This window comes from Festucalex cinctus, chromosome 10 (genome assembly GCF_051991245.1).
Source record: "Festucalex cinctus isolate MCC-2025b chromosome 10, RoL_Fcin_1.0, whole genome shotgun sequence".
Classification (NCBI taxonomy): domain Eukaryota; kingdom Metazoa; phylum Chordata; class Actinopteri; order Syngnathiformes; family Syngnathidae; genus Festucalex; species Festucalex cinctus.
Window position 1 is genome coordinate 16,699,171 of NC_135420.1, and position 19,347 is coordinate 16,718,517.

At 38.3% G+C, this 19,347-nt stretch overlaps 2 protein-coding genes across 17 annotated transcripts in view; one reads left to right on the forward strand and one right to left on the reverse strand.

Annotated features, from left to right (window-relative positions):
• The first annotated feature begins 50 nt into the window (after positions 1-50).
• Positions 51-13,160, forward strand: tmprss9 (transmembrane serine protease 9). Its single transcript, XM_077535067.1, has 17 exons — positions 51-1,728; positions 1,812-1,869; positions 3,464-3,643; positions 3,717-3,844; positions 3,912-3,979; positions 4,060-4,235; positions 4,344-4,394; positions 5,335-5,448; positions 5,527-5,692; positions 6,120-6,394; positions 7,601-7,743; positions 7,810-8,089; positions 8,158-8,271; positions 8,350-8,518; positions 9,151-9,416; positions 10,741-10,877; positions 11,594-13,160. The coding sequence occupies exons 3-17, from the start codon at positions 3,505-3,507 to the stop codon at positions 11,753-11,755; spliced, it is 2,388 nt and encodes a 795-aa protein (XP_077391193.1). The 5' UTR covers positions 51-1,728; positions 1,812-1,869; positions 3,464-3,504; the 3' UTR covers positions 11,756-13,160.
• The window catches only part of LOC144027488 (mitochondrial import inner membrane translocase subunit Tim13), an 82,424-nt gene continuing 75,864 nt past the window's right edge, over positions 12,788-19,347 (reverse strand). For 8 of the 16 annotated variants that reach the window (XM_077535048.1, XM_077535054.1, XM_077535050.1 and 5 more), the window contains 4 exons: positions 19,242-19,313; positions 13,800-13,921; positions 13,518-13,586; positions 12,788-13,374 (listed from right to left, as the gene is read on the reverse strand). In XM_077535048.1, the coding sequence (XP_077391174.1) occupies positions 13,276-13,374; positions 13,518-13,586; positions 13,800-13,921; positions 19,242-19,313 (362 nt within the window). In that variant the 3' untranslated portion in view covers positions 12,788-13,275. Of the gene's footprint in view, positions 13,375-13,517; positions 13,587-13,799; positions 13,922-14,016; positions 14,148-17,717; positions 18,942-19,241; positions 19,314-19,347 lie in introns of those variants that run through there. The other 8 variants (XM_077535052.1, XM_077535065.1, XM_077535066.1 and 5 more) reach the window with 8 other exon arrangements.

Consider the following 19,347-nt stretch of genomic DNA (forward strand, 5'->3'; position numbering starts at 1 on the left):
AGTATACATTTGCTGATTTAATTGGACATCTACAAAGATGGTGCACAATACAGTACTGATTATCAATACATGACATTCATTTAACAATTGTTACTGTAAATGTTTTCAGTGGCATAGTATTCCACTGCTGCATCATACTGGGCCATTTGTGATATCATGCCCACTCCTATTATAATTAACCATAATATAAACACCACCGGATAGAGTACAAATTTATGTTGCTGCAAGATATAACAAGCATTTTGTTCAAGGAAAAAAAAAATATTCCATTGAACTGGATTCCGCTCTAAGTTCCGGCAGCACTTAATATAGAAAAGATTTTTAATTTCAATGTATATGTTAAATTGTGTATTTTATTAATAGATATTGGAATTTTATTTCATTAAATGTTCGACTCATTTTAATATTTACAGTATATAATTTACAAATTTTATCAAATATTTGTGATTGATAGGTGATGTTTTTGTCATTGCATTATTTCTACTGTATTATTTACAATAATTGACCAAATTATTATATGTAATAAAATTAATGTACATATAAAATTTTACATTTTAGTAATATTTGAATTGTATTATTTACAATAATAAATACAACAATTATTTAACAAAATAAAATAGTCGATTGTTTACCTGCGATTGGCTGATGACCAGTTCAGGCCAGGGTGTACCCTGCCTACCGCCCAATGACGGCTGGGATAGGCTCCAGCATGCCTGCGACCCTTGTGTGGCTAAGCGGCTCGGAAAATGGATGGTCGTTTACCTGAAATTATTTGTCTTTTTATAAATCAAATAATACATGGAAATGCATGTGGGAAAAATGTCTATTTACAAATAATTCTAATAAATTAACAATAAATAAATAAAACCATTTTTAAGGAGAATATTCTGAAAATATGCCATCTAACATTCCAAATTGATTGGTGAGAACGGCTTGGACCACCCCTGCATTAAACACGTGAAAATATTTTCCAGATGGCCGATTCCTACCTAATTTTGATATTCAAAACCAAGTTAATCATTTATTATTATTCTAATTTCTTGAGATGGTGAGTCTTGACTTTTGGCTATAAAAGCATGAAATATTTCACTCTGTGTAGTGAATTATCTATGAATTGACCTATAGTAAAATAAATTGACCTTTACACGACATAATGGAATTTTCTGAGCTGCACCTCTTTGCTGATGTAAATCCTCAGGTGGAACCACCTTTTTCTTTTGGGAATTAGCTCCATCCTCTTTTTCAAACATTTCTTCCTGTATGTTTATTTGGCTCACAAAGATGAGCCCATATGCAAAGATCCCTTTTGGGATTAAGTGCTTAGAATAAAATGTTGGCAAATGGGTGCAACTGCACAAGCAACCTGACCCGCTTAGGTGTCGACTGCACATTTAATACTATGAAATCTATGAACAAATGAAACAATTTAGCCACTGTGGACTTTTGCAGGTGATGTGATCCTGCATGGAAAAAGAATTCCAACCTTCTTAGCTCCTCCTCTTTGTCCAGTCAGCGCATCCATGGAGCACAAGGAGGCTCTTCAGAGCAGCTTTAAATTCTCCAAGTTGACATGATTTTTTTTTTCTTCTCCTTCTTTTCCTGCAGATAATGCAGGGTGTGGAACAAAACATGTTTGGCCTAAGCTCAGAGCGGGATCTATGGCGATGGGAGGAGGGTGTAAAGGGGATTTGGGATGATACATCGCTTTCCAAAAGTCAACGGAAAAAGGTGAAATACCTGTTGGACACGCCCCCTTGCTCAGGTGGAACAAATAGCGCACGCCTTGCAGACCTTTCCACATTCACTCACAGCTTGCTGTGCCGGATGTTGCAAATGTCAGCTGGCCATGCATGGACTGAGGGAACGAGGGTGAGTGAGTGCACTTTTTCGCTGTCATGTTTTATACACATCCATAAGTCATTGTCATGGTGAATGTTTCATTTGATGGTTTGTATTTTTAGTGTTGTCAAAATGAACAGTTTTTGTTACCATTACCATTTTGTTACCATTACCATTAGTTTTTTACCTGATATGAATACATTATATATTTTTTCTATTGTTCGCTTTTTGTTAATTAATTTACTAAATAATGCAATTTCCTTTGCTGTTCCTTTGCCTTTGTGTACTATCTTCTAGTGTAGTCTATTCCTATTAACTTGCTAACAGCCTATCAGAGGGATCAAAGTGACGTGACTATAGCATAGCTCCGCCCCTATTTCTAACATCAATTAACTTTACACGTGTACCACTATTGATAGGTATGATCGGTCCCACTTTTTTCAGACTGATTCCAATGCGAGTTCTCAACTGTGGAGGAGTCACCGATAAGATTACCAAGTAGCCTACTGCTACCACTAGTACTATTAATACACAAACAACCCCCCCCCCCCCCCCCCAAAAAAAAAAAGAAATAAAAAAAAACAGACACTAACAGATCATTTTAAAGAAATACCTATTCATCCCAATTTAGCAATTTTCCTTTAAACTGCTTGAAAATAATGGCAATTTTCTATTCCTCTATTTTTTTTTAATTTCTAATTGCTGATCGTAAAACGGCCACAAGAGGGCGGCTAAAACTCTGGTTCTGTCGCTGCTAGCACCGATATGTTGAAATAAGGCCCGGAATCGATACCTTGTAGACCTACTCTTGTACTTGCCGATCCTGAGCAATTGGGATTTAAAAGTTGTCTATTTATAAAAATAAATAAATAAATAAATAAATAAATAAATACAAATTGAATTATTATTGTAGGAAGTTAATATTTTTCAAGGGAAAAAGGTCTAATCATAATCATGTGAATAAAATCAGCTAGCTAAGATCAAGTCTATTAAGACAATTAAGCGAAAGGTAAGACGTAATCTTATTGTACTATTCAAATTTCAGAAGTACAACGTTATACTTATAATAGAACATTTGCAAAGTGTATTCCTGTAATATTATGCCTAAAGAAAGAAAGAAAGACTACATACATTAATACAACAATGTCAAATTTACATGACATTACATCACAATGGTTTCAGAGCTTTTAATTGGCCCAAACCAAAAGTAGGGATGACTAATTGGTTAATTATGTATGTTAATGGTGCAACAGTAATTTCATACATATGGTATAGGTACAGTATGTGCTTTTGTAATTATTATGATTTGTTTAAACCCCATGCTCCAGCTCGGAGACCAACTAAAATGAAGACCCCAGTTGGAGAACCACTACTTTAAGACACCAAAGCACTTTTTTTTCCCCCAGGACAATGCAGTGCAGTTCTTCACAACCACAACAACAACATCCTGTTAAATGAATCACTCAAAATGAAGCATTATTGTCTTGGTAAAAGCAGGATTGCTCTGAATCACCACAGAGTGCAGTATTGTGCAAGTGTACCTAATGTTATGTCTGCTGAATGTACAGTAAGATGATCATTTCAGAACATTCATGCTTTGAACGTTACCTGCTTTGGATTTCAGCTGCCATGTGAATAGGCCAGTGTTGTAAATCCAGCAAGGAGATGGCGAATGATGACGAAGGCACGTGGTCCGCGCCGGGACCCTCACCCTCTCCCTCCAGTCCCACCTGCTACCGGAGTGCCCTCATATTCTGCCTTCTCTTCTTCCTCGTGGTTGGAGTCTTTGTGGGACTTCTTATCGGTGATGGTTTACTTCTATTCAAAAACAGGATTTTGTTCTGTTTGTAACACATGCATGTATGAATGTTGTGCAGCGTACCTGATCCAGGAGCAGCATTACTTCATGGAGACAGTTGAGTTGAAGGGTCTCAAGCATGATCCGGCTCTACAGGATCCAAACTCGGGCTTCTCCTTAGTGCTGACATCTGTACTCAAATCAAAGGTGGGCCCCATTTTATCTCATCTTTATTTGACCTTTTATGCTCAATTATTTATATTTACCTCCACAGATCAAAAATATTTTCGCTTCCTCGTCAATATCACATCACTATGTTGACTGTAACATTATTGCCTTTGGGTAAGTTCATCAAAGAAGCTAAATCACATCTTTTTTGAGAGATTGAAATTGTGCATATTTTGTCTTTCTTTTTTTCTCAGCAACATGAATGATGACGTGATGGCGACAATCCGACTGGTCTTCACGGTTTCCAAATTCCAGCAGTATTCGGAAAACTTCATTCAGGACGTGCTGAGGGCGGGTCTCACCTCGGTGATGCACGGCAACCCGTTAGAGGTCCCCGAGTTTGGACACATCAACGCTATCGTCTTACTGGGTTGGAAACAATCGTCAACTGTTTGCTCTCCGAACAGGCCTCAGCTGTGCGTTGTCGTATGGCTTGGGCACGTTTCATGTGGATTTCATTCTTGTGCTTTATAAACAGGTGCCAGCGGGAAGTCCTTTTACAGTATTGGAGATGATACGCTGGGTGACGGTGAGTGTAGTATATGTGAAAATAATATTTGTCATTTATAGGATGTTAGCATTTCTGTGGCTAAATATATATTGTACTTATTAACGACGTGGCATAACACATATATAGTATATATTTATATTAGGGGTGTTAAAATTAGTGCATTAATTTTGAGTTAATTTAAAGTTCTTTTCACACCACTAATGACCTCGCCTTACTTGCAAAGCCTGTACTGGGGGAATTCCAGGCGCAAAGCAGCAGACACGTCCACATCAAAATTTAGCATTAATAATGCATATATTTGTGGAGACTGGCATAGAGTTGCATTTGGCCATTTTAAAAATGCACAGAATTTCATAAGTTACTTCATGTTAAAGATTAGATAGCTCTTATTATGAATAGAAAAATGCACTGAGCTGTCGCCAACATCTTGCAATTGCAATTATGCCATCTAGTGGTAGAAAAATGACCTCAACACAAATCAATATCACACTGTTTTTTTTACAGTACATTATACATTTTTAAGTTTAACTGTATCAATGACTAAAAGAGTTTAACATTTTTTTAACCCACTTTTATGTGAACAAAAGTATGAAAACTTAGAAAAAATATTATTGGACATTTACAACAGAATCGTGAGTTAACTACTGAAGTCATGCGATTTATCACAATTACAAATTTTAATCGCCTGCCACCCCTAATTTTTACATATGATTGCATACATGTGACAACTAACACCAAATTGACTGAGACAAGTAGCCCCAAACTACCATGTTTTCTTATGTTAGCTCTAGTTTAAGGATCTTAAAACAGAACAATGAGTGAGGTATGACAAGATGCTTTCATTTCCCCTTTAACAAGTCTAGTTGAAATAACTAATTCAGTGCCATTGACGGCTATAGACGTCAAGAATCCATTTTAACTGAGCTAATCAAGTCTGTCTTCTACTGTTCTCTCTTAGACAGCTGTCCCGAGAACGCCTTCACGTGCGACAACGGAGAATGCGTCACCAAATTAAACCCAGAATGTGACTTTGTATCAGACTGTGCGGATGAATCTGATGAAGCTCGATGTGGTAAACGACTCGTTTCTTTCTTTTTTCGTTTTGTTGTTGTTGGTGATGAAATCGTCTCATCCTATTTTCGCACTGCAGCCTGTGGCACGCGTAGCGCTACAGGGAATCGTATCGTGGGCGGTGAAGACGCCAGACAGGGAGAGCTGCCGTGGCAGGTCAGTCTCAGACTGCACGGACAGCACACATGTGGAGCCTCCATCATTAACGAAAGGTGGCTGGTCAGTGCTGCGCACTGCTTTGAAACGTAGGTGAATTAACTACTTTAATTAAACTATAACGCCACACGTATCATATTAAATACAAGACATTTTGAGTGCTCTATTTCATGAGTATAATAGTTTTTTCCTCTATTAAAACCCTGATGTATATGATCTGATACATGCGTTCCACGGATAATCCATTAGAGGGCAGTATCAGCCAGCTGATGGCTTTTCTAGTGACCTTCAAGATTGCCCCATTTGAGAAAGGAGGGACACCTACACTTATTAATAGTGGGAAATGTGAAGCATTGTGACCGGATGTATCAAATATGACACAAATCAAAAGTAATAATCAATTTTATAACCGTCAGTTGTATGTCTTGTTTATTTTACATGGAGTTTTATTTTTTTTATTTTTTAACCTCATCTACAGTACAAATGACCTGGCCAGTCTTTAATTCCCCTTTCTAGCGACAACAACCCGAAAGAGTGGACAGCCCTGGTGGGGGCCAGTCTAGTGAGCGGGGAGGAGTCCGAGTCCAAAACGATCAACATCAAAAGCCTGACGGTGTCTCCAGACTACAACCCCGCGACCACCGACGTTGACGTGGCCGTGCTGGAGCTGGAGAGCCCTCTCACCTTCGACCCCTACGTCCAACCCGCCTGTCTGCCCGCCCCGTCTCACGTCTTCACGCCCGGCCAAAGATGTGTGGTGTCAGGATGGGGGTCTTTGCACCAGTTTAGTTGTGAGTCACGATGCACTTCGACACAAAGAAATAGAACAGCAAATAACTTTTCCAATCCTTTTCATCCCCTTTTCACATTTCTTATAAGTCATATTAGATTTATTTCCTAAATGCAGGTTACGAGACCAGGGTTTGTTGTCACATGGGTAAGTTGTCACATTCTAATAAGTGAAATATGAGTTTTCTTCTTTTATATGGTTAGGTAGTTTACTGTAATGAGGAGAGAATAGCACGTTGTGAGTGTAGATGAGTGCCAATTTACCACTTTGTACAACCTAAAGTATAAAATTATTTGTACAACTTCATATATTTTAGTAAAAGCTTCTTCCGGGTAGACAATCCTAGCAGTGATCGCAGATGTGGACTTGTTAGAGGTGAGATTACTAAATCTTGTCATACCTCAGTTATTGTTCTATTTTAGAAAACTTAAACTAGAGCTAACATAAAGTAAGAAAACATGGTAGTTTGGGGCAACTTGTCTTAGTCATTTGGGGGTTAGTTGTCACATGCTAAGAAAGGTCCAATGAAAAGTGTATCAGTTCACGTGTGCAAGAATTGTCATTCAGATGCTGTGTCTGACTAATAAGAAAATTTGTTTGTCAGATTTTGTTTGAACATTTATAAATGTGGATCTTACAGTTGTTGCAACAATGTCTGCACTTTAGGACCGTCTTAAATTCTTCTTTTTCCTTTTTTTTAAAATTCAATTTAATCTTGAATTTTCAGTTTAAGAAAGCTAAAACAGGCATTTGAGGCTGAGAATCATGGCCTATGTGTAAGCAGTTTCTAAGGACTTTCATCTATGATGTTGTTCAATGGCTATTTTTGACAAAATTTGCAACCTCATTTTCTATGCCTAACTTCAATATTAAATTAACAGCAATCATTAGTTGCAAAATACAGTGTGACATTTTACCCTGTGTCGTGAGACAACCTACCCAATGGTTGCACAACGCGCCACATGTTCACACTCAGCATTGACATCAAATATAAAATTGACATGAATACGAAATATATACCTTTCATCTGATACACATTGTTTTTATATAGAAGAAATTTAAGAGAGTGCAAAAAGTGTGACATCAAGCCCTGGTCTCCTATATATTCTGACCATTTATTGCTTTAGCTTTGTATGCAGTGATGTAGAAACGTGCATTGTGACAAATACATGAGAGTAAATAGTGAACGCGCTCGACTGTCTTTCAGCTGAGATGCCTTCCACACTGCAGAAGGCGGTGGTGAAAATCATCGACTCCAAAGTTTGCAGCAAACTGCCAGTGTATCGAGGCGCCATCACTTCCAACATGATTTGTGCTGGATTCCTGCAGGGCAAAGTGGACTCCTGTCAGGTCAGTGCTGCTTGAGGCTTACTTGAGGCAAAGTTTGCATGAAGTCGTTGTGTGTTTTATTTCCAGGGTGATTCCGGGGGGCCTTTGGTATGCGAGGGGGCTCCAGGCAGGTTCTTCCTGGCAGGGGTGGTGAGTTGGGGTATCGGCTGCGCCCAGATCTACAGGCCCGGGGTTTACTCGCGGGTCACCAAGCTCCGCAGCTGGATTCTTAGCCACGCAGACCCCAGCCTGGTCCATTACTCCCCCAAGCATGAGCCCACTGTGCCGGTCACTGCTCCAGCTGTGATTGCTTCTAATCTTCCCAGGACGGTCGCCATGGATGTGGAATTTGCCCCAGCAGGTCCTGGTAATGTCCAAATAAACAATAGCAAATGATTGTTTTGTTTCCAAACACACTCCCATCATGTCTTCTAGTCTCCAACTGCAGAGGAATCTTCCAGTGCAGCGCCACTTCCTGTATCAGCAAGTTAAATCCAGAATGTGACGGCGTCCCCGACTGCCCCAACCAGGCCGACGAAAGAAACTGCGGTCCGTTGAAATCTGTCAAGCCGAGTTTCAACCTCGATTGTGGGGAAGCATTTGAGGTGATTGAGTTTTACGTTTCAGACTGCGGGGAGCGTCCCGCGTTGGGCTCCAATCGGATTGTGGGTGGCGTCACGGCTCGCAGGGGGGAGTGGCCTTGGATCGGCAGCCTTCAGTACCAGAGACTCCATCATTGTGGCGCTACTCTCGTTCACAGCAAATGGTTGCTGACTGCCGCGCACTGCTTCAAAAGGTGGGAAATGGCAATTTTGCTGATTTATTTTTTAAAGGCGGTGAAAATGTAAATGACAATTAAAATGAAATAATTCAACAGTTTTGTCACACTGCATCAGTTGAATGGCCATTGTGCTCTTACCCACCTTGGCCACCTGAGGGCAGTGTAAGACAGACAGATATACTGTACATAGATCGGTGTACAGTACAGATGTCTCAGCCCCTCACAGAGGATCAAGACTATATGACTGTATTATATTTATTTCCTGTGTATTATAGTATGATATTCTATGTCTAATTGACCACAGGTTGTTTTCTAATATCAATTTCTTAAAGGGTTCTACTGTATGTTTTTGAACTCTGACATTGAGTCTTACCTTTTGTAAAAGTAAATTTTTCGATACAGCTCTAGCATTAGATTTTCTTAGATACTGTACATGTGTAACTTGCAATAATGTTCCCAGGTCAATTTGACCCAGGCTATATTTAATGATATAAAGTGAATCCCAATAACATTATTAATTAACTGCTTATATTGCAAATGAACCATTTTAAACACGTTTAATAATGAAAGACTAATGACTACTATTTGTATTTCTGCAACTTTGAAATGGTCGTGTTTTGATGAACTTGATGAAACCCCTCCCACAGTGATCCCAGCCCCACCCACTGGGCAGTGAGCCTGGGCTCTGTGTTGCGTTCCGGCGTGGAAGCCGTGGTCATTCCCATCCAGCGGGTCATCATCCACCCAGATTTCAACGGCACCAGCATGGACCACGACGTGGCCCTGCTTGAGCTGCTCATCCCGGCTCCCATGTCACACACCATCCAGTCCGTCTGTCTCCCTTCACCAGCACACCGCTTCTTGCAAGACGCGGACTGTTACATCTCAGGATGGGGATCCATGAGGGAAGGCGGTAAGAGCGAGTCGCGCTTCGGCTAAGAAAACCTTTTAGATCTAAGTCGCAGACTAGTCCCAGTGGTCTTACTCTAAATCTTCCATCCATCCATCCATTTTCTGCCACAGTACATTTGGGAGATGCTGTGGGGGAAATTATCCAAATTGATTGATTGTAATTGGTCTAAAAATTTACTTTCTACAAATAATGAATGTTTTTATTTATTTATTTTTTTATCTATGCCAGTGATATACAGTACAGTGACAGGCACAGTAAATTTTACGCTATTTAGCGTGGGACCAAATAGGCTAAGTTTTAGAGTACAATTTACACTTGGAAGAGAGTAAAATAAAGAATTCGAAAAAAAATAAATAAAAGTCACTCAAGGATTGAGGAACAAACTCACGACCTTCAGCATGGGAGACTGCCACACTACCACCTGAGCTATGCCACGCCCCCTACTCTTTGCTTCCATCCAAGAGGGGACTCAACCCATGAGTGACTTTTCTTTTTACTACTCAAAGTGTAAAGGTTGCTCTATTTAGAGTGAGACTCAGACTCAGTATAGAGTAAAATTTACAGAATTTAATGTGCAGAATGGTTAAAAACTCTTCCACTAGATCGCAGTTAGTACTTAATTAACCCCTTTACCCAAGTTTTTCTGTTTGTTTGTTTTCTTTTAACATTTTAATTAGATGTTGTGCCCTAATTAAAAAAAAATGTAAAATACATCAGTCATAAAAAGTTTGGGATATTGGGATTTTGGTTGAAATGTCAGGATGAAACTATAGGTGATTATAATTTGACATTATCTAAACTTTTGAATGCACATCCAATTGTTCAGTGTTGCCATACTTGCACAACTTTCAATGGCAAAAACAGAAATCAATCATGATTTTAATCAGTTCAGTTTTATATTAGAGAACAGCAAGTTGTGCAAAAACTACTGAAACATGAAAATATCAATTTAAAAGTTTAGTGAAGTTCAAATGCAAATGCAGATTTTAGTTTCACTCTGAAATTTCACAAAAAAAAACTGTAAAAAAAATACTGGATCTCTAACTATTGAATCAGATTCATTGGCCAATTAGTATGCAAAAATATAAGGAGAATTTGTCTCCCGGTCACAACTCAGCCGAGAGAGAGAGGAGGGAAAAAAAGTCCAACAGTGGGGGAAAGAAAAAGGGAGGGCGAAAAACAAGGCCCAAACTGTGGTGCTTTAAAAGGGAAGCACAGCATAGAGTAAAACTTGAGGGAGGGTATTGTTTGGTAAAAACCAGTCTGATTCATTTTCCGATATCGCGGTATAAAAGACACTCACATATATTTCTCACTTTGGAAGGTTCTCTGACCAACCTGCTGCAAAAAGCACCGGTGAGCACCATTGATCAGGCAGACTGCCAGCAGTCTTATGGAGACAACTTGACGCCTCACATGATGTGCGCTGGTTACATGGAAGGAGGCCGAGACACTTGTTTGGTAAGATACACAGTAGCATGATGATGCTTGCCTCGAAGCAAGGACTGCTTGTAAAATAGGCCAGACAACTGCAAGTTATATTATAGCTGTAATTATTATGATTTTTTTTTTATTATTATTATTGTGGGTGATATGAGAAATAAGGCCATAGAGATCCTGTCGTCACGTGACTTCCTCTGAACACGCAACTGTTGCTGTGTTCTTTAGGTATGTTAGCAACTTAGCTGCTGCTGATAAATCGGCCACGGCCGCCGTCATTTATGTCGTAAAAAGTCTCCTTTATGGTGTTGGTCCGTTATTGAGTTCAACTGTGTATATCTATTAAACTGTAGCTGCACAAATGAACCAAACCTATTATTTCCCCCACATGATGCGTGTGCTAACAGTTAGCATCTGCTGATTTAGTCACCATGTACAAATGAACCATTGGCTGTGCATTCGTTCTTCTTTTGGTATCCTGGAGCATGATGATTTATTTATTTTTATTTTTTTGCCTCTTCTCATTGTGGCAGCCGTTTACGCAAAAGTGTCAGATGTGTTTTCTATCGTGCCAAAACGGCCATTTTGGGACACGTTACGTCAACGCCAGGATCTCTATTGGTCGATTTTATTATACCAACTCATAAATCAGGTCATATCCACAATTTGAAAACCCACTTGTATTCCTGTCGCAGCAAAAAATATATATTTAAAAATGATTCTTCTCCCTCACCCAGGGAGATTCTGGGGGTCCTCTGACCTGTCGTGAGGGCTCCGGGAAATGGTTCGTCGCCGGGGTAACCAGCTGGGGACACGGATGCGGTCGAGTAGGTTTTCCAGGGATTTACACTCGAGTGACTTCTGTGCGGAATTGGATATCCTCGTACCTGCCTTTTTGAAGAGAGTCAGGCAAAAAAATACAGCAGCTTGAACCGACAACAAGCCACATGGACATGATGACGTTCTTTATCAATATCAGGTCGCCTTACCCGCCATCACATCGATCTCAGTCGCTGCAGTATTGACTTGTGTGGCCTTGTGTGGTCACGGGTGCTGTTTGTAACACTGTGCAATCGTCTCAACTTCACTAGACTGTACTGAAGACACAAGGACAAACGTTAATTATTGCTCATAGGCTATGGGAAAGCAAACTATTTGTGTATTTATTCCATGTATTTATTGCCAGAATTAAACCCGAACTCAAACTGTGAGGCAATTGCAGTATACACTTTACAAATTACAAACATCTGGTTATCTAATTGGTTGACATTTTTATTTGTGAGTGAAATAAGTTTAACTAAATTGATAAAGGGTCCACTCTGACAATAACATGGATTTTATTATTATTCACAAGCCCACCTCAAATCGCACCATCATGGTCAGAGGCAAAATCTGGGAGATTTTTAGGGAGGGGGGAGACATTGGTTCCCTTTGACGTCTGTGCTCGCCACTGCAGCTTAAAAGTGGAGCCTGGCGGAACAAGCTGGCTACTGTGGGGAGGGTGGAGATAGTGTGACAGCTGGTCAGACAAAACTGGGTTTTGTTCTCCAACTTTGGAGACCTGCGAACATCAGTGCTTGAAACTACAATTTTTTTGTCTTGGATGACCAATATTCCAATATTACGTTAAGCGACAGGCTTTCATAGCTACGCGAACAACATTAGGCACACCTGCACCGCCTAATAAGATCAAATAAACTAACAATGAAAATGAAAGAGAGAAAATAAAGCTTCATGAAGCACTTTCAATCATTTACTTATCTAGATGGTCCTCTTGATTTATAAAGGGTATTGCAATAGGAACTTAATCAAATGCCCACTGCATCATTAAACCAAGTGTGCCATCTAGTGGAGTAAAAAAAATATATATATATTGCAAGTGGTTCATGAAGCACAAAAATTTGTTGTGACACACAATAATAAGACAGGCATTTGGTATTATAATATGATTCCTATTTATTATAAGAAAACATAAAGGGCTTTATATACATGACTGTGGAATCTAGTGGAAATAGGTTTGATAAGTGGATTTCATTGTCGACCTCAATACGGTTGTGTTAAACAGATTTTCATGTCAATCATTGCTACTTATCTCTCACAAAGTTTTTTTTCTTCAAAAATTGGGACACATACAGGGCCTGGGCAACACCTTTTTTTTTCTTCTTTTCAATAGGCACAATGCAGTTTATCATTACATTAAAAAAAAACAATGAATGAGAAATGAATGCTGTCCATACGGTCATGGCTGCAGTCCACAGGCCATGCCTGCAAGATATATTTTCGGGTTTAAAAAAAAAAAAATAATGTGGCTGTGTAGCATCCATGAACATCATGTGACGTCAGACCTCCATGGTGAGCAGTGGTCAAAGGAGGGAGGGGGAAAAATGGAGCGAAAGGAAGAGTTGGAAGGGATGCATGCTCACATGCGAGCTCTTTCCTTCTGTAATCTGGAGTTATACGTTCGGGAAACTGTATTCCAAGCATCCATATACCGGTCCATGCACATGGCAATGCATTTCTGTAAAGTCAAAACATGAAACACGTTATTAAAGAGAACTATATTTACAGGAGCATGATGATTGTAATGTTTATTAATATAAAAATGTTGGAAAAATAAGACGCTTCTATTTCTCTTAATAAACTTTGAATGTGTGAACATACCTGTTCTGAGTTGTCTAGTGTACTTCCTGGTTTCCCTATACATTTCTTGAAGCATTTGTCAGTCATTCTCTGAAACACCACAAAAAAAATAAGTCATGTTAATTTACCATTTAGTCTTACATTTACACATTCTCACTGATCACAAGTGATAGTTTTGACGACAGAAAAAAAAAGCAAGCACATTTCTCTTAACGTGAAATGTGACCATGGAGCAAATGAAGAGTGGTTATTGTATGGTATACCTTATTGCTAGCTTTAGCCTGAACTTCCATTAATTTTTACCTGCAGCAGCTCCTGTGCGTTCGCCACCGCGATTTGGACTTTAACCTGCTCCATGATCGTGCCGGTGTCCATTTTACCGCCTGCCCCACCTGCTGAAAAGTCCGAACCGAAGCTGTCCATCGCTGGCAAAAAAAAAAAAAAAGTCGTTAAATGTTTTAGTGGTTAAAAGGCCGCCAGTAAACACACGTGCAGGACAGCCACTCAGAGTTTAGCTAACCCAAGATCCCGGTGCCCTTGACAGCCACGGAAATGGGTGGCGTCACTTCCGGTATGATATCGCCATGAGTTATGGGAAGTGTAGTTCTTCGGATGTACATCACATGAGATGTGTTAAATCGCCCACTAGATGGCAATGTAGTTCTCCCGGAAAAAAAACCCAAACCAAAACATAAAGGCGCATTTTAAAATTATTATTATTATTATTATTGGTTAATTATTTGAAAAATTAAAAGGGACTATTATTACAGTCATTTCATTTTTCATTTCATTTTTGTTAAAAATATCCAATAGATATTGTTCTGTGTCAAATTTTAATTTATTTTATCAACACGGACAATCCTGACAAATTTTTTCAAAAATATTCTCTACTGCCAATATTTTAACAACTAAATTATTATTAAGACAGAAAAAAAATGTTTTATGAGGGTCGATAATACCACTGCTTTATTGATGTTTTAGGTTTTTGCCATGGTATTGTTTCCGTATCAATTTTGAGATACAATATGCAGACATAGTATAGTATCAAAGTCATAATTTTGCTTTTGTGTTTTGTAAACACTTGCTGAGATTTATATGAATAAAGTGCTGCATGTTGATATTTGTCTATTTTTTGGGGGAAAAACATTAAGATGATCAGTGTCTTCCCATAGATGATTTAAAAAAAAAATACTAACAACATGTACAGTAATTAAAGGAAAATTAGAAAATATTTCATTTCAGGATTTTGTATTAAAAGGTAGCCCTCCGCGTTAATCAGTACCCTACTACCCCGTAAGTAAGCATCAAGTCTCAAAAAAAAGGAAGTGACCTCAAATCTATCACAAAACAATGACTGTTTTGCTGCTTCCCAAATTAAAATATGTGTTCTTTTGAAATGGTTTTAATAATAAAGAAGAAAACCAAACCCAGAAAACAGGTGAGGCATGATTGGTTGTTACCTGTATGCACTGCGATGTTATTTTCAGTAAACAGCAAGTGGCAAAATGGCCGCCCTCTGAGAGTGGATAAAATGGCTGGATTTTGCTGCTGAATAATCCACAAACGTAATATTAATCAGAACGCTATACAGTATTAAGACTAGTGGTGGTGCATATAACATATTATGGTAAAGACCATTTTTGACTTTCCTTTTTTTTTTTTTAAATGTACTTGTCCAGTATATGCTATTGTTAAATACTAAAATGAGTAATTATTCACATATTGTTATTCTATCAAACTATGTCAAACACACAAAATAGTTAAAATTTAAGCATTTCAAGCTCCCCCCCCCCCCTTTCTCTTATTGGCTGTTTTGTGATTATATACTAAGACACTACTTTGGTAATTTTAGCATTATTAACATGACAAATCCAGTGATAACAAGAGACATTTGCTTTACTGTATTATATTAGAATGCACACTGTGCGAGTATGTTGGCAACTTGAATAGGAGTGAATGAATTGTTCAAACTAATAAAATAAAGAGTAAGCAACTGAAATAGAAAGTCACTGGAGCCTCAGTATTGTTTTTAGTCTCGAGTCCTGACTATGGGTCAACCCCTCACTCTCCTTATGTTTCAGACAGTATGACCTCACTAAGCAGACCACCTGCCTTGGCTGAGAAAATAAGTGTACAGTGAGTGTGCAGGCCAACAAAAGAGTGACGGTTACTGTCATCTAAGCACGCTCGCCTAAGGGGATTGTGACAATGCTGGGGGTGCTGAGGAATAATCATGGGGGGTCTGATTAGTGGCGTGCCCGCGTCAGAGTAATTAATGACCAGTTGCATAGTCAACAAACACACAATGTACACATCGAGGATCAATTTGGCTTCCAGCCACAAGACTTGGGTGGGGGAGGTGGTTAAAGTGCCGCAAAATGAATTAACCCTAGATTACAATCATGAGTTCATTAAATCGTCTTAAATTCTTAATCTGCTTGGGGCACACTTGTGTGCATGAAAACATTTGGCCCCATCAGATGGGAGGAAAAAAAGGCAAGTCAGCACTATGATAACAATGGCAACACGTAAACTAACAGCGCTTTCCTTTTGTTCTCCCAAGCAAAATAAACCCATTTAGGCTCGGAATTGAAAAGACGAGTATACTGAAACCCTCATGATGGAACCCAATTTTCAAAAGTGTTGGCAACCTTTTTAATCTCCAAAAAAGCAGCTGCTGAGTGTCAGCGAGCAGCAAGATGAAACCTGAGCAGCAACAACAGCCGCAGAGCTTGTAGTGTTAACAGATTAGCTGGTAGCTGTTCAACACCACACTATTACCTCAAATGAGACAGCAAGAATATCACGTATTGATCTGAGAGAATTGCAGTTTTTTGTTTGAATTGTATTTATCTTCAATTGTATTCTTAAAACTATAATTACATTTTTTAATATGTTTTATTAAAGGGACGTTGCTTTGATATAGCTATGCTTTATTATGACTGGGACTGGCAGGCTGAAATGTAAAAATCTACTAATTATCCTGTCAGACATGTTGGAACTTGCCCACATTTGTTCTTCCTTTTCAAGTCCAGCCATCATCCTCATCATCATCATCATCATCATCATCATCATCATCATCCATCACCCATGAAAGAACAACATCAAAATAAAAGACATCCGTCTTGAGTTTCTGATTCTTCAACAATGCCGAATGTACTTGGTCAGCATTGGCAACATGAATTTGGGGTGCATTTCATCTACATTGTTGTGCAATTAGTTGTACAGTGTTTTTCTTTTTCTTTGGCTTTCTTGTGTTTTTGTGAGGCCACCACTTCAGGATAGTGATGGCAAAAAGAAAAAAAAATCAATAAAAGAGAGAGAGAGAGAGAGAGAGAGAGAGAGAGAGAGAGAGATTTCGGAAAGGGGAAACAAATATTTAGAATAATAACAATAAATAAAAAAAAATCTGAAAATTATTTATTTAAAAATACTTTTAAAATTCTATAAAGCAGAAAAAAAATATATTTTGAAAAGCAGAAAAATAAGATTTGGAAAAACGGGGGTTGAATCTTCAGAAAACAGAAAAAAATAGTCAAAAAAAATCAATAAAGTAGAAACAAATTATTCCAAAAAACAAGAAAAAAAATGCTTAGATGTATATTTTAGTGTAAAATTTTAGAAGTCTGACTTACATTTTTCTTTTGATTATGTAGTATTAGGTTTATTCTTTTAAGTGACTAAGACTAAGAGTCTTTTGAGTAACGATATACAGATCAAATATATTATTCTATTAAAAAAAAAATTACATGTCAAAACAGAAACAGATTTTTCTGATTTTTAGATTATTATGATATACATGATTTTAAAACAAATACTAAACAATGAAATACTATCCCAGCCGGCTTCGGGCAGTAGGCGGGGGACACCCTGAATCGGTTTCCAACCAATTGCAAGTACTTTTATCATATAGTGGTTAACTTTTCTTCAGACTTGTATGACATTTTGGAATGTTCCAATGTTATAAAGCATAAACATTGCCTGTATAGTTAATGAAGGATTTATCCTTATTTTTTAAATAAGACAGACACAGAAAAGAATGTCTCGTTCTTATTTAGTTGTTTCTATTTAACATTGTCTACGGTCACGATAGCACTTGCTAAGAAACCAGAATATTGCACAGCATGTGTAACATAGCAATACAATGACACCACACATTCATACGCATTTGTTTATAAAAAAATTTCCCCACTATTAAAAGCAGCCTTATGAAAGTATCACGTTGACATGCACCTTCTGGTGACGGCCGTCTCGGAACATTCGCAAAGCTCACAGGTATTTCAATTCTTCGGAGAATGCAAGGAATTCTGCCAGAGAAACAATCCCATGGTTCACAGCGGTGCTTGAACCTGCCATCATATGATCATTAAAGACTTCTGGTTATGTGGAGCTGGCACATGAGCAAGGACAAGGTTAATCCTGGACATGCTGATTGTGCGGCATTCCTGAGAGTTATGGCAACCGACAATCAAACAGTGTGAAGAGAGGTTACTCGTTTAACAACTTTATTTTGTTTCCAGCTGTTTTGAATATACAGCAATTACAATAAAAAAGTACACACCCTTGTTTAAATGCCAGTTTTTTTTTGTAATGTAATAAAAGCGAACAAGAGAAAGCATTTGAACAGTTTTCCCACCATTTTGAATTGATTTGGAAATAGCCTATTTTCGAGAATAAACTATTGAGATAGTTTGGTTGCACAAGCATGCACACCCTCTTATAACTTAAGATGTGGCTGTGTTCAGAATAAACCAATACCATATTTAAGTCATTAAATGGCCCACACCTGACCTCATTTACAGTAAGCACCTACGATCAAATAAAGTTCAGCTATTCTATCTTATAGGTTTGTCCTGAAGGTTTTGTGCTAACACTAACTACAATTTGAAACTGTAGCGTAGCACATGGCAAGCAATTTTAACGTGTTAGCGGCTTTGTTTGTGCTTTCTAGTTTAGTCTTTCCCGACCCTTATTAAGCCAGGTCAAGTCCATATTTTACATTTTCAAAATATCTCGACACAACGTCACATAAATTGGATACTGAAATAATGATGATTTAGTCTCAAAATTGTGAAATCTGAACACAAAGCTACCATTTTTGTTTTATGAATGGCAATGTACATCACTGGAGTTGATGGATGAGCAAAGATCCGTTATTTAGAAAATAAAAAATTACCTTGAAAATGAAATGAACAAAAGATGCTAGTAGAGTGGCTGCAATCACAGCTATTTTGTTGGTAGGTTGTTTTTTGCTGAAGTTTTCTGTTTTCCTCATGTTTCATAAAGGAATGAGTTTTGACCCCAGTGTGTAAGAGATGGGTGATAATCTTGAGTCCCAGGTGATGTTGAGGTCCTTATTTGCTTTGTGATTATTTAGGTCAGCAATGTCAAACTTGTTTTCATCATGGTCCACATCAGAGTTGGTGAGTGGGGGGTGGTTGTTAACTTCACAGTTGAGTTCACATTGAGTACAGTACGGGAACAAAATGCAAAACAAATCACAATTCTTTTGTATAAGCAGAAATTGGTATAATGACATTTAAAATGAAACATCAGTTCCAAATCTTTTCATTTTAGGGAAGTACAACAACATCACTTTCTTCTTTTTAGGAAATTAAGTCATTTTGATCAGTCTACATTGATTCTCCTACATAAAAACTAACAATGGTTTCGGAGAGGTCAACACCCCAAAAATTCTTAATAAAACAGTTGCTCAGGGTTAGGCAACAACCAATCACGGCATACCTTTTTTTCTGAAGATGAGGTCATTACCTGAACCCTTTTCAGTTGACAGCAAGTGGCAAAGTGGCCGCCCAACTGAGAGGGATAAAAACAGGTAGATTTTGCAGTT

Bases quoted from the DNA above. Each gene is read 5' to 3' on its own strand.
- tmprss9 (XM_077535067.1), top strand. From the start codon at position 3,505: ATGGCGAATGATGACGAAGGCACGTGGTCCGCGCCGGGACCCTCACCC. The intron at 8,090-8,157 runs GTAATGTCCAAA...CATGTCTTCTAG, and splicing joins ATTTGCCCCAGCAGGTCCTG to TCTCCAACTGCAGAGGAATC. The intron at 10,878-11,593 runs GTAAGATACACA...TCCCTCACCCAG, and splicing joins GAGGCCGAGACACTTGTTTG to GGAGATTCTGGGGGTCCTCT.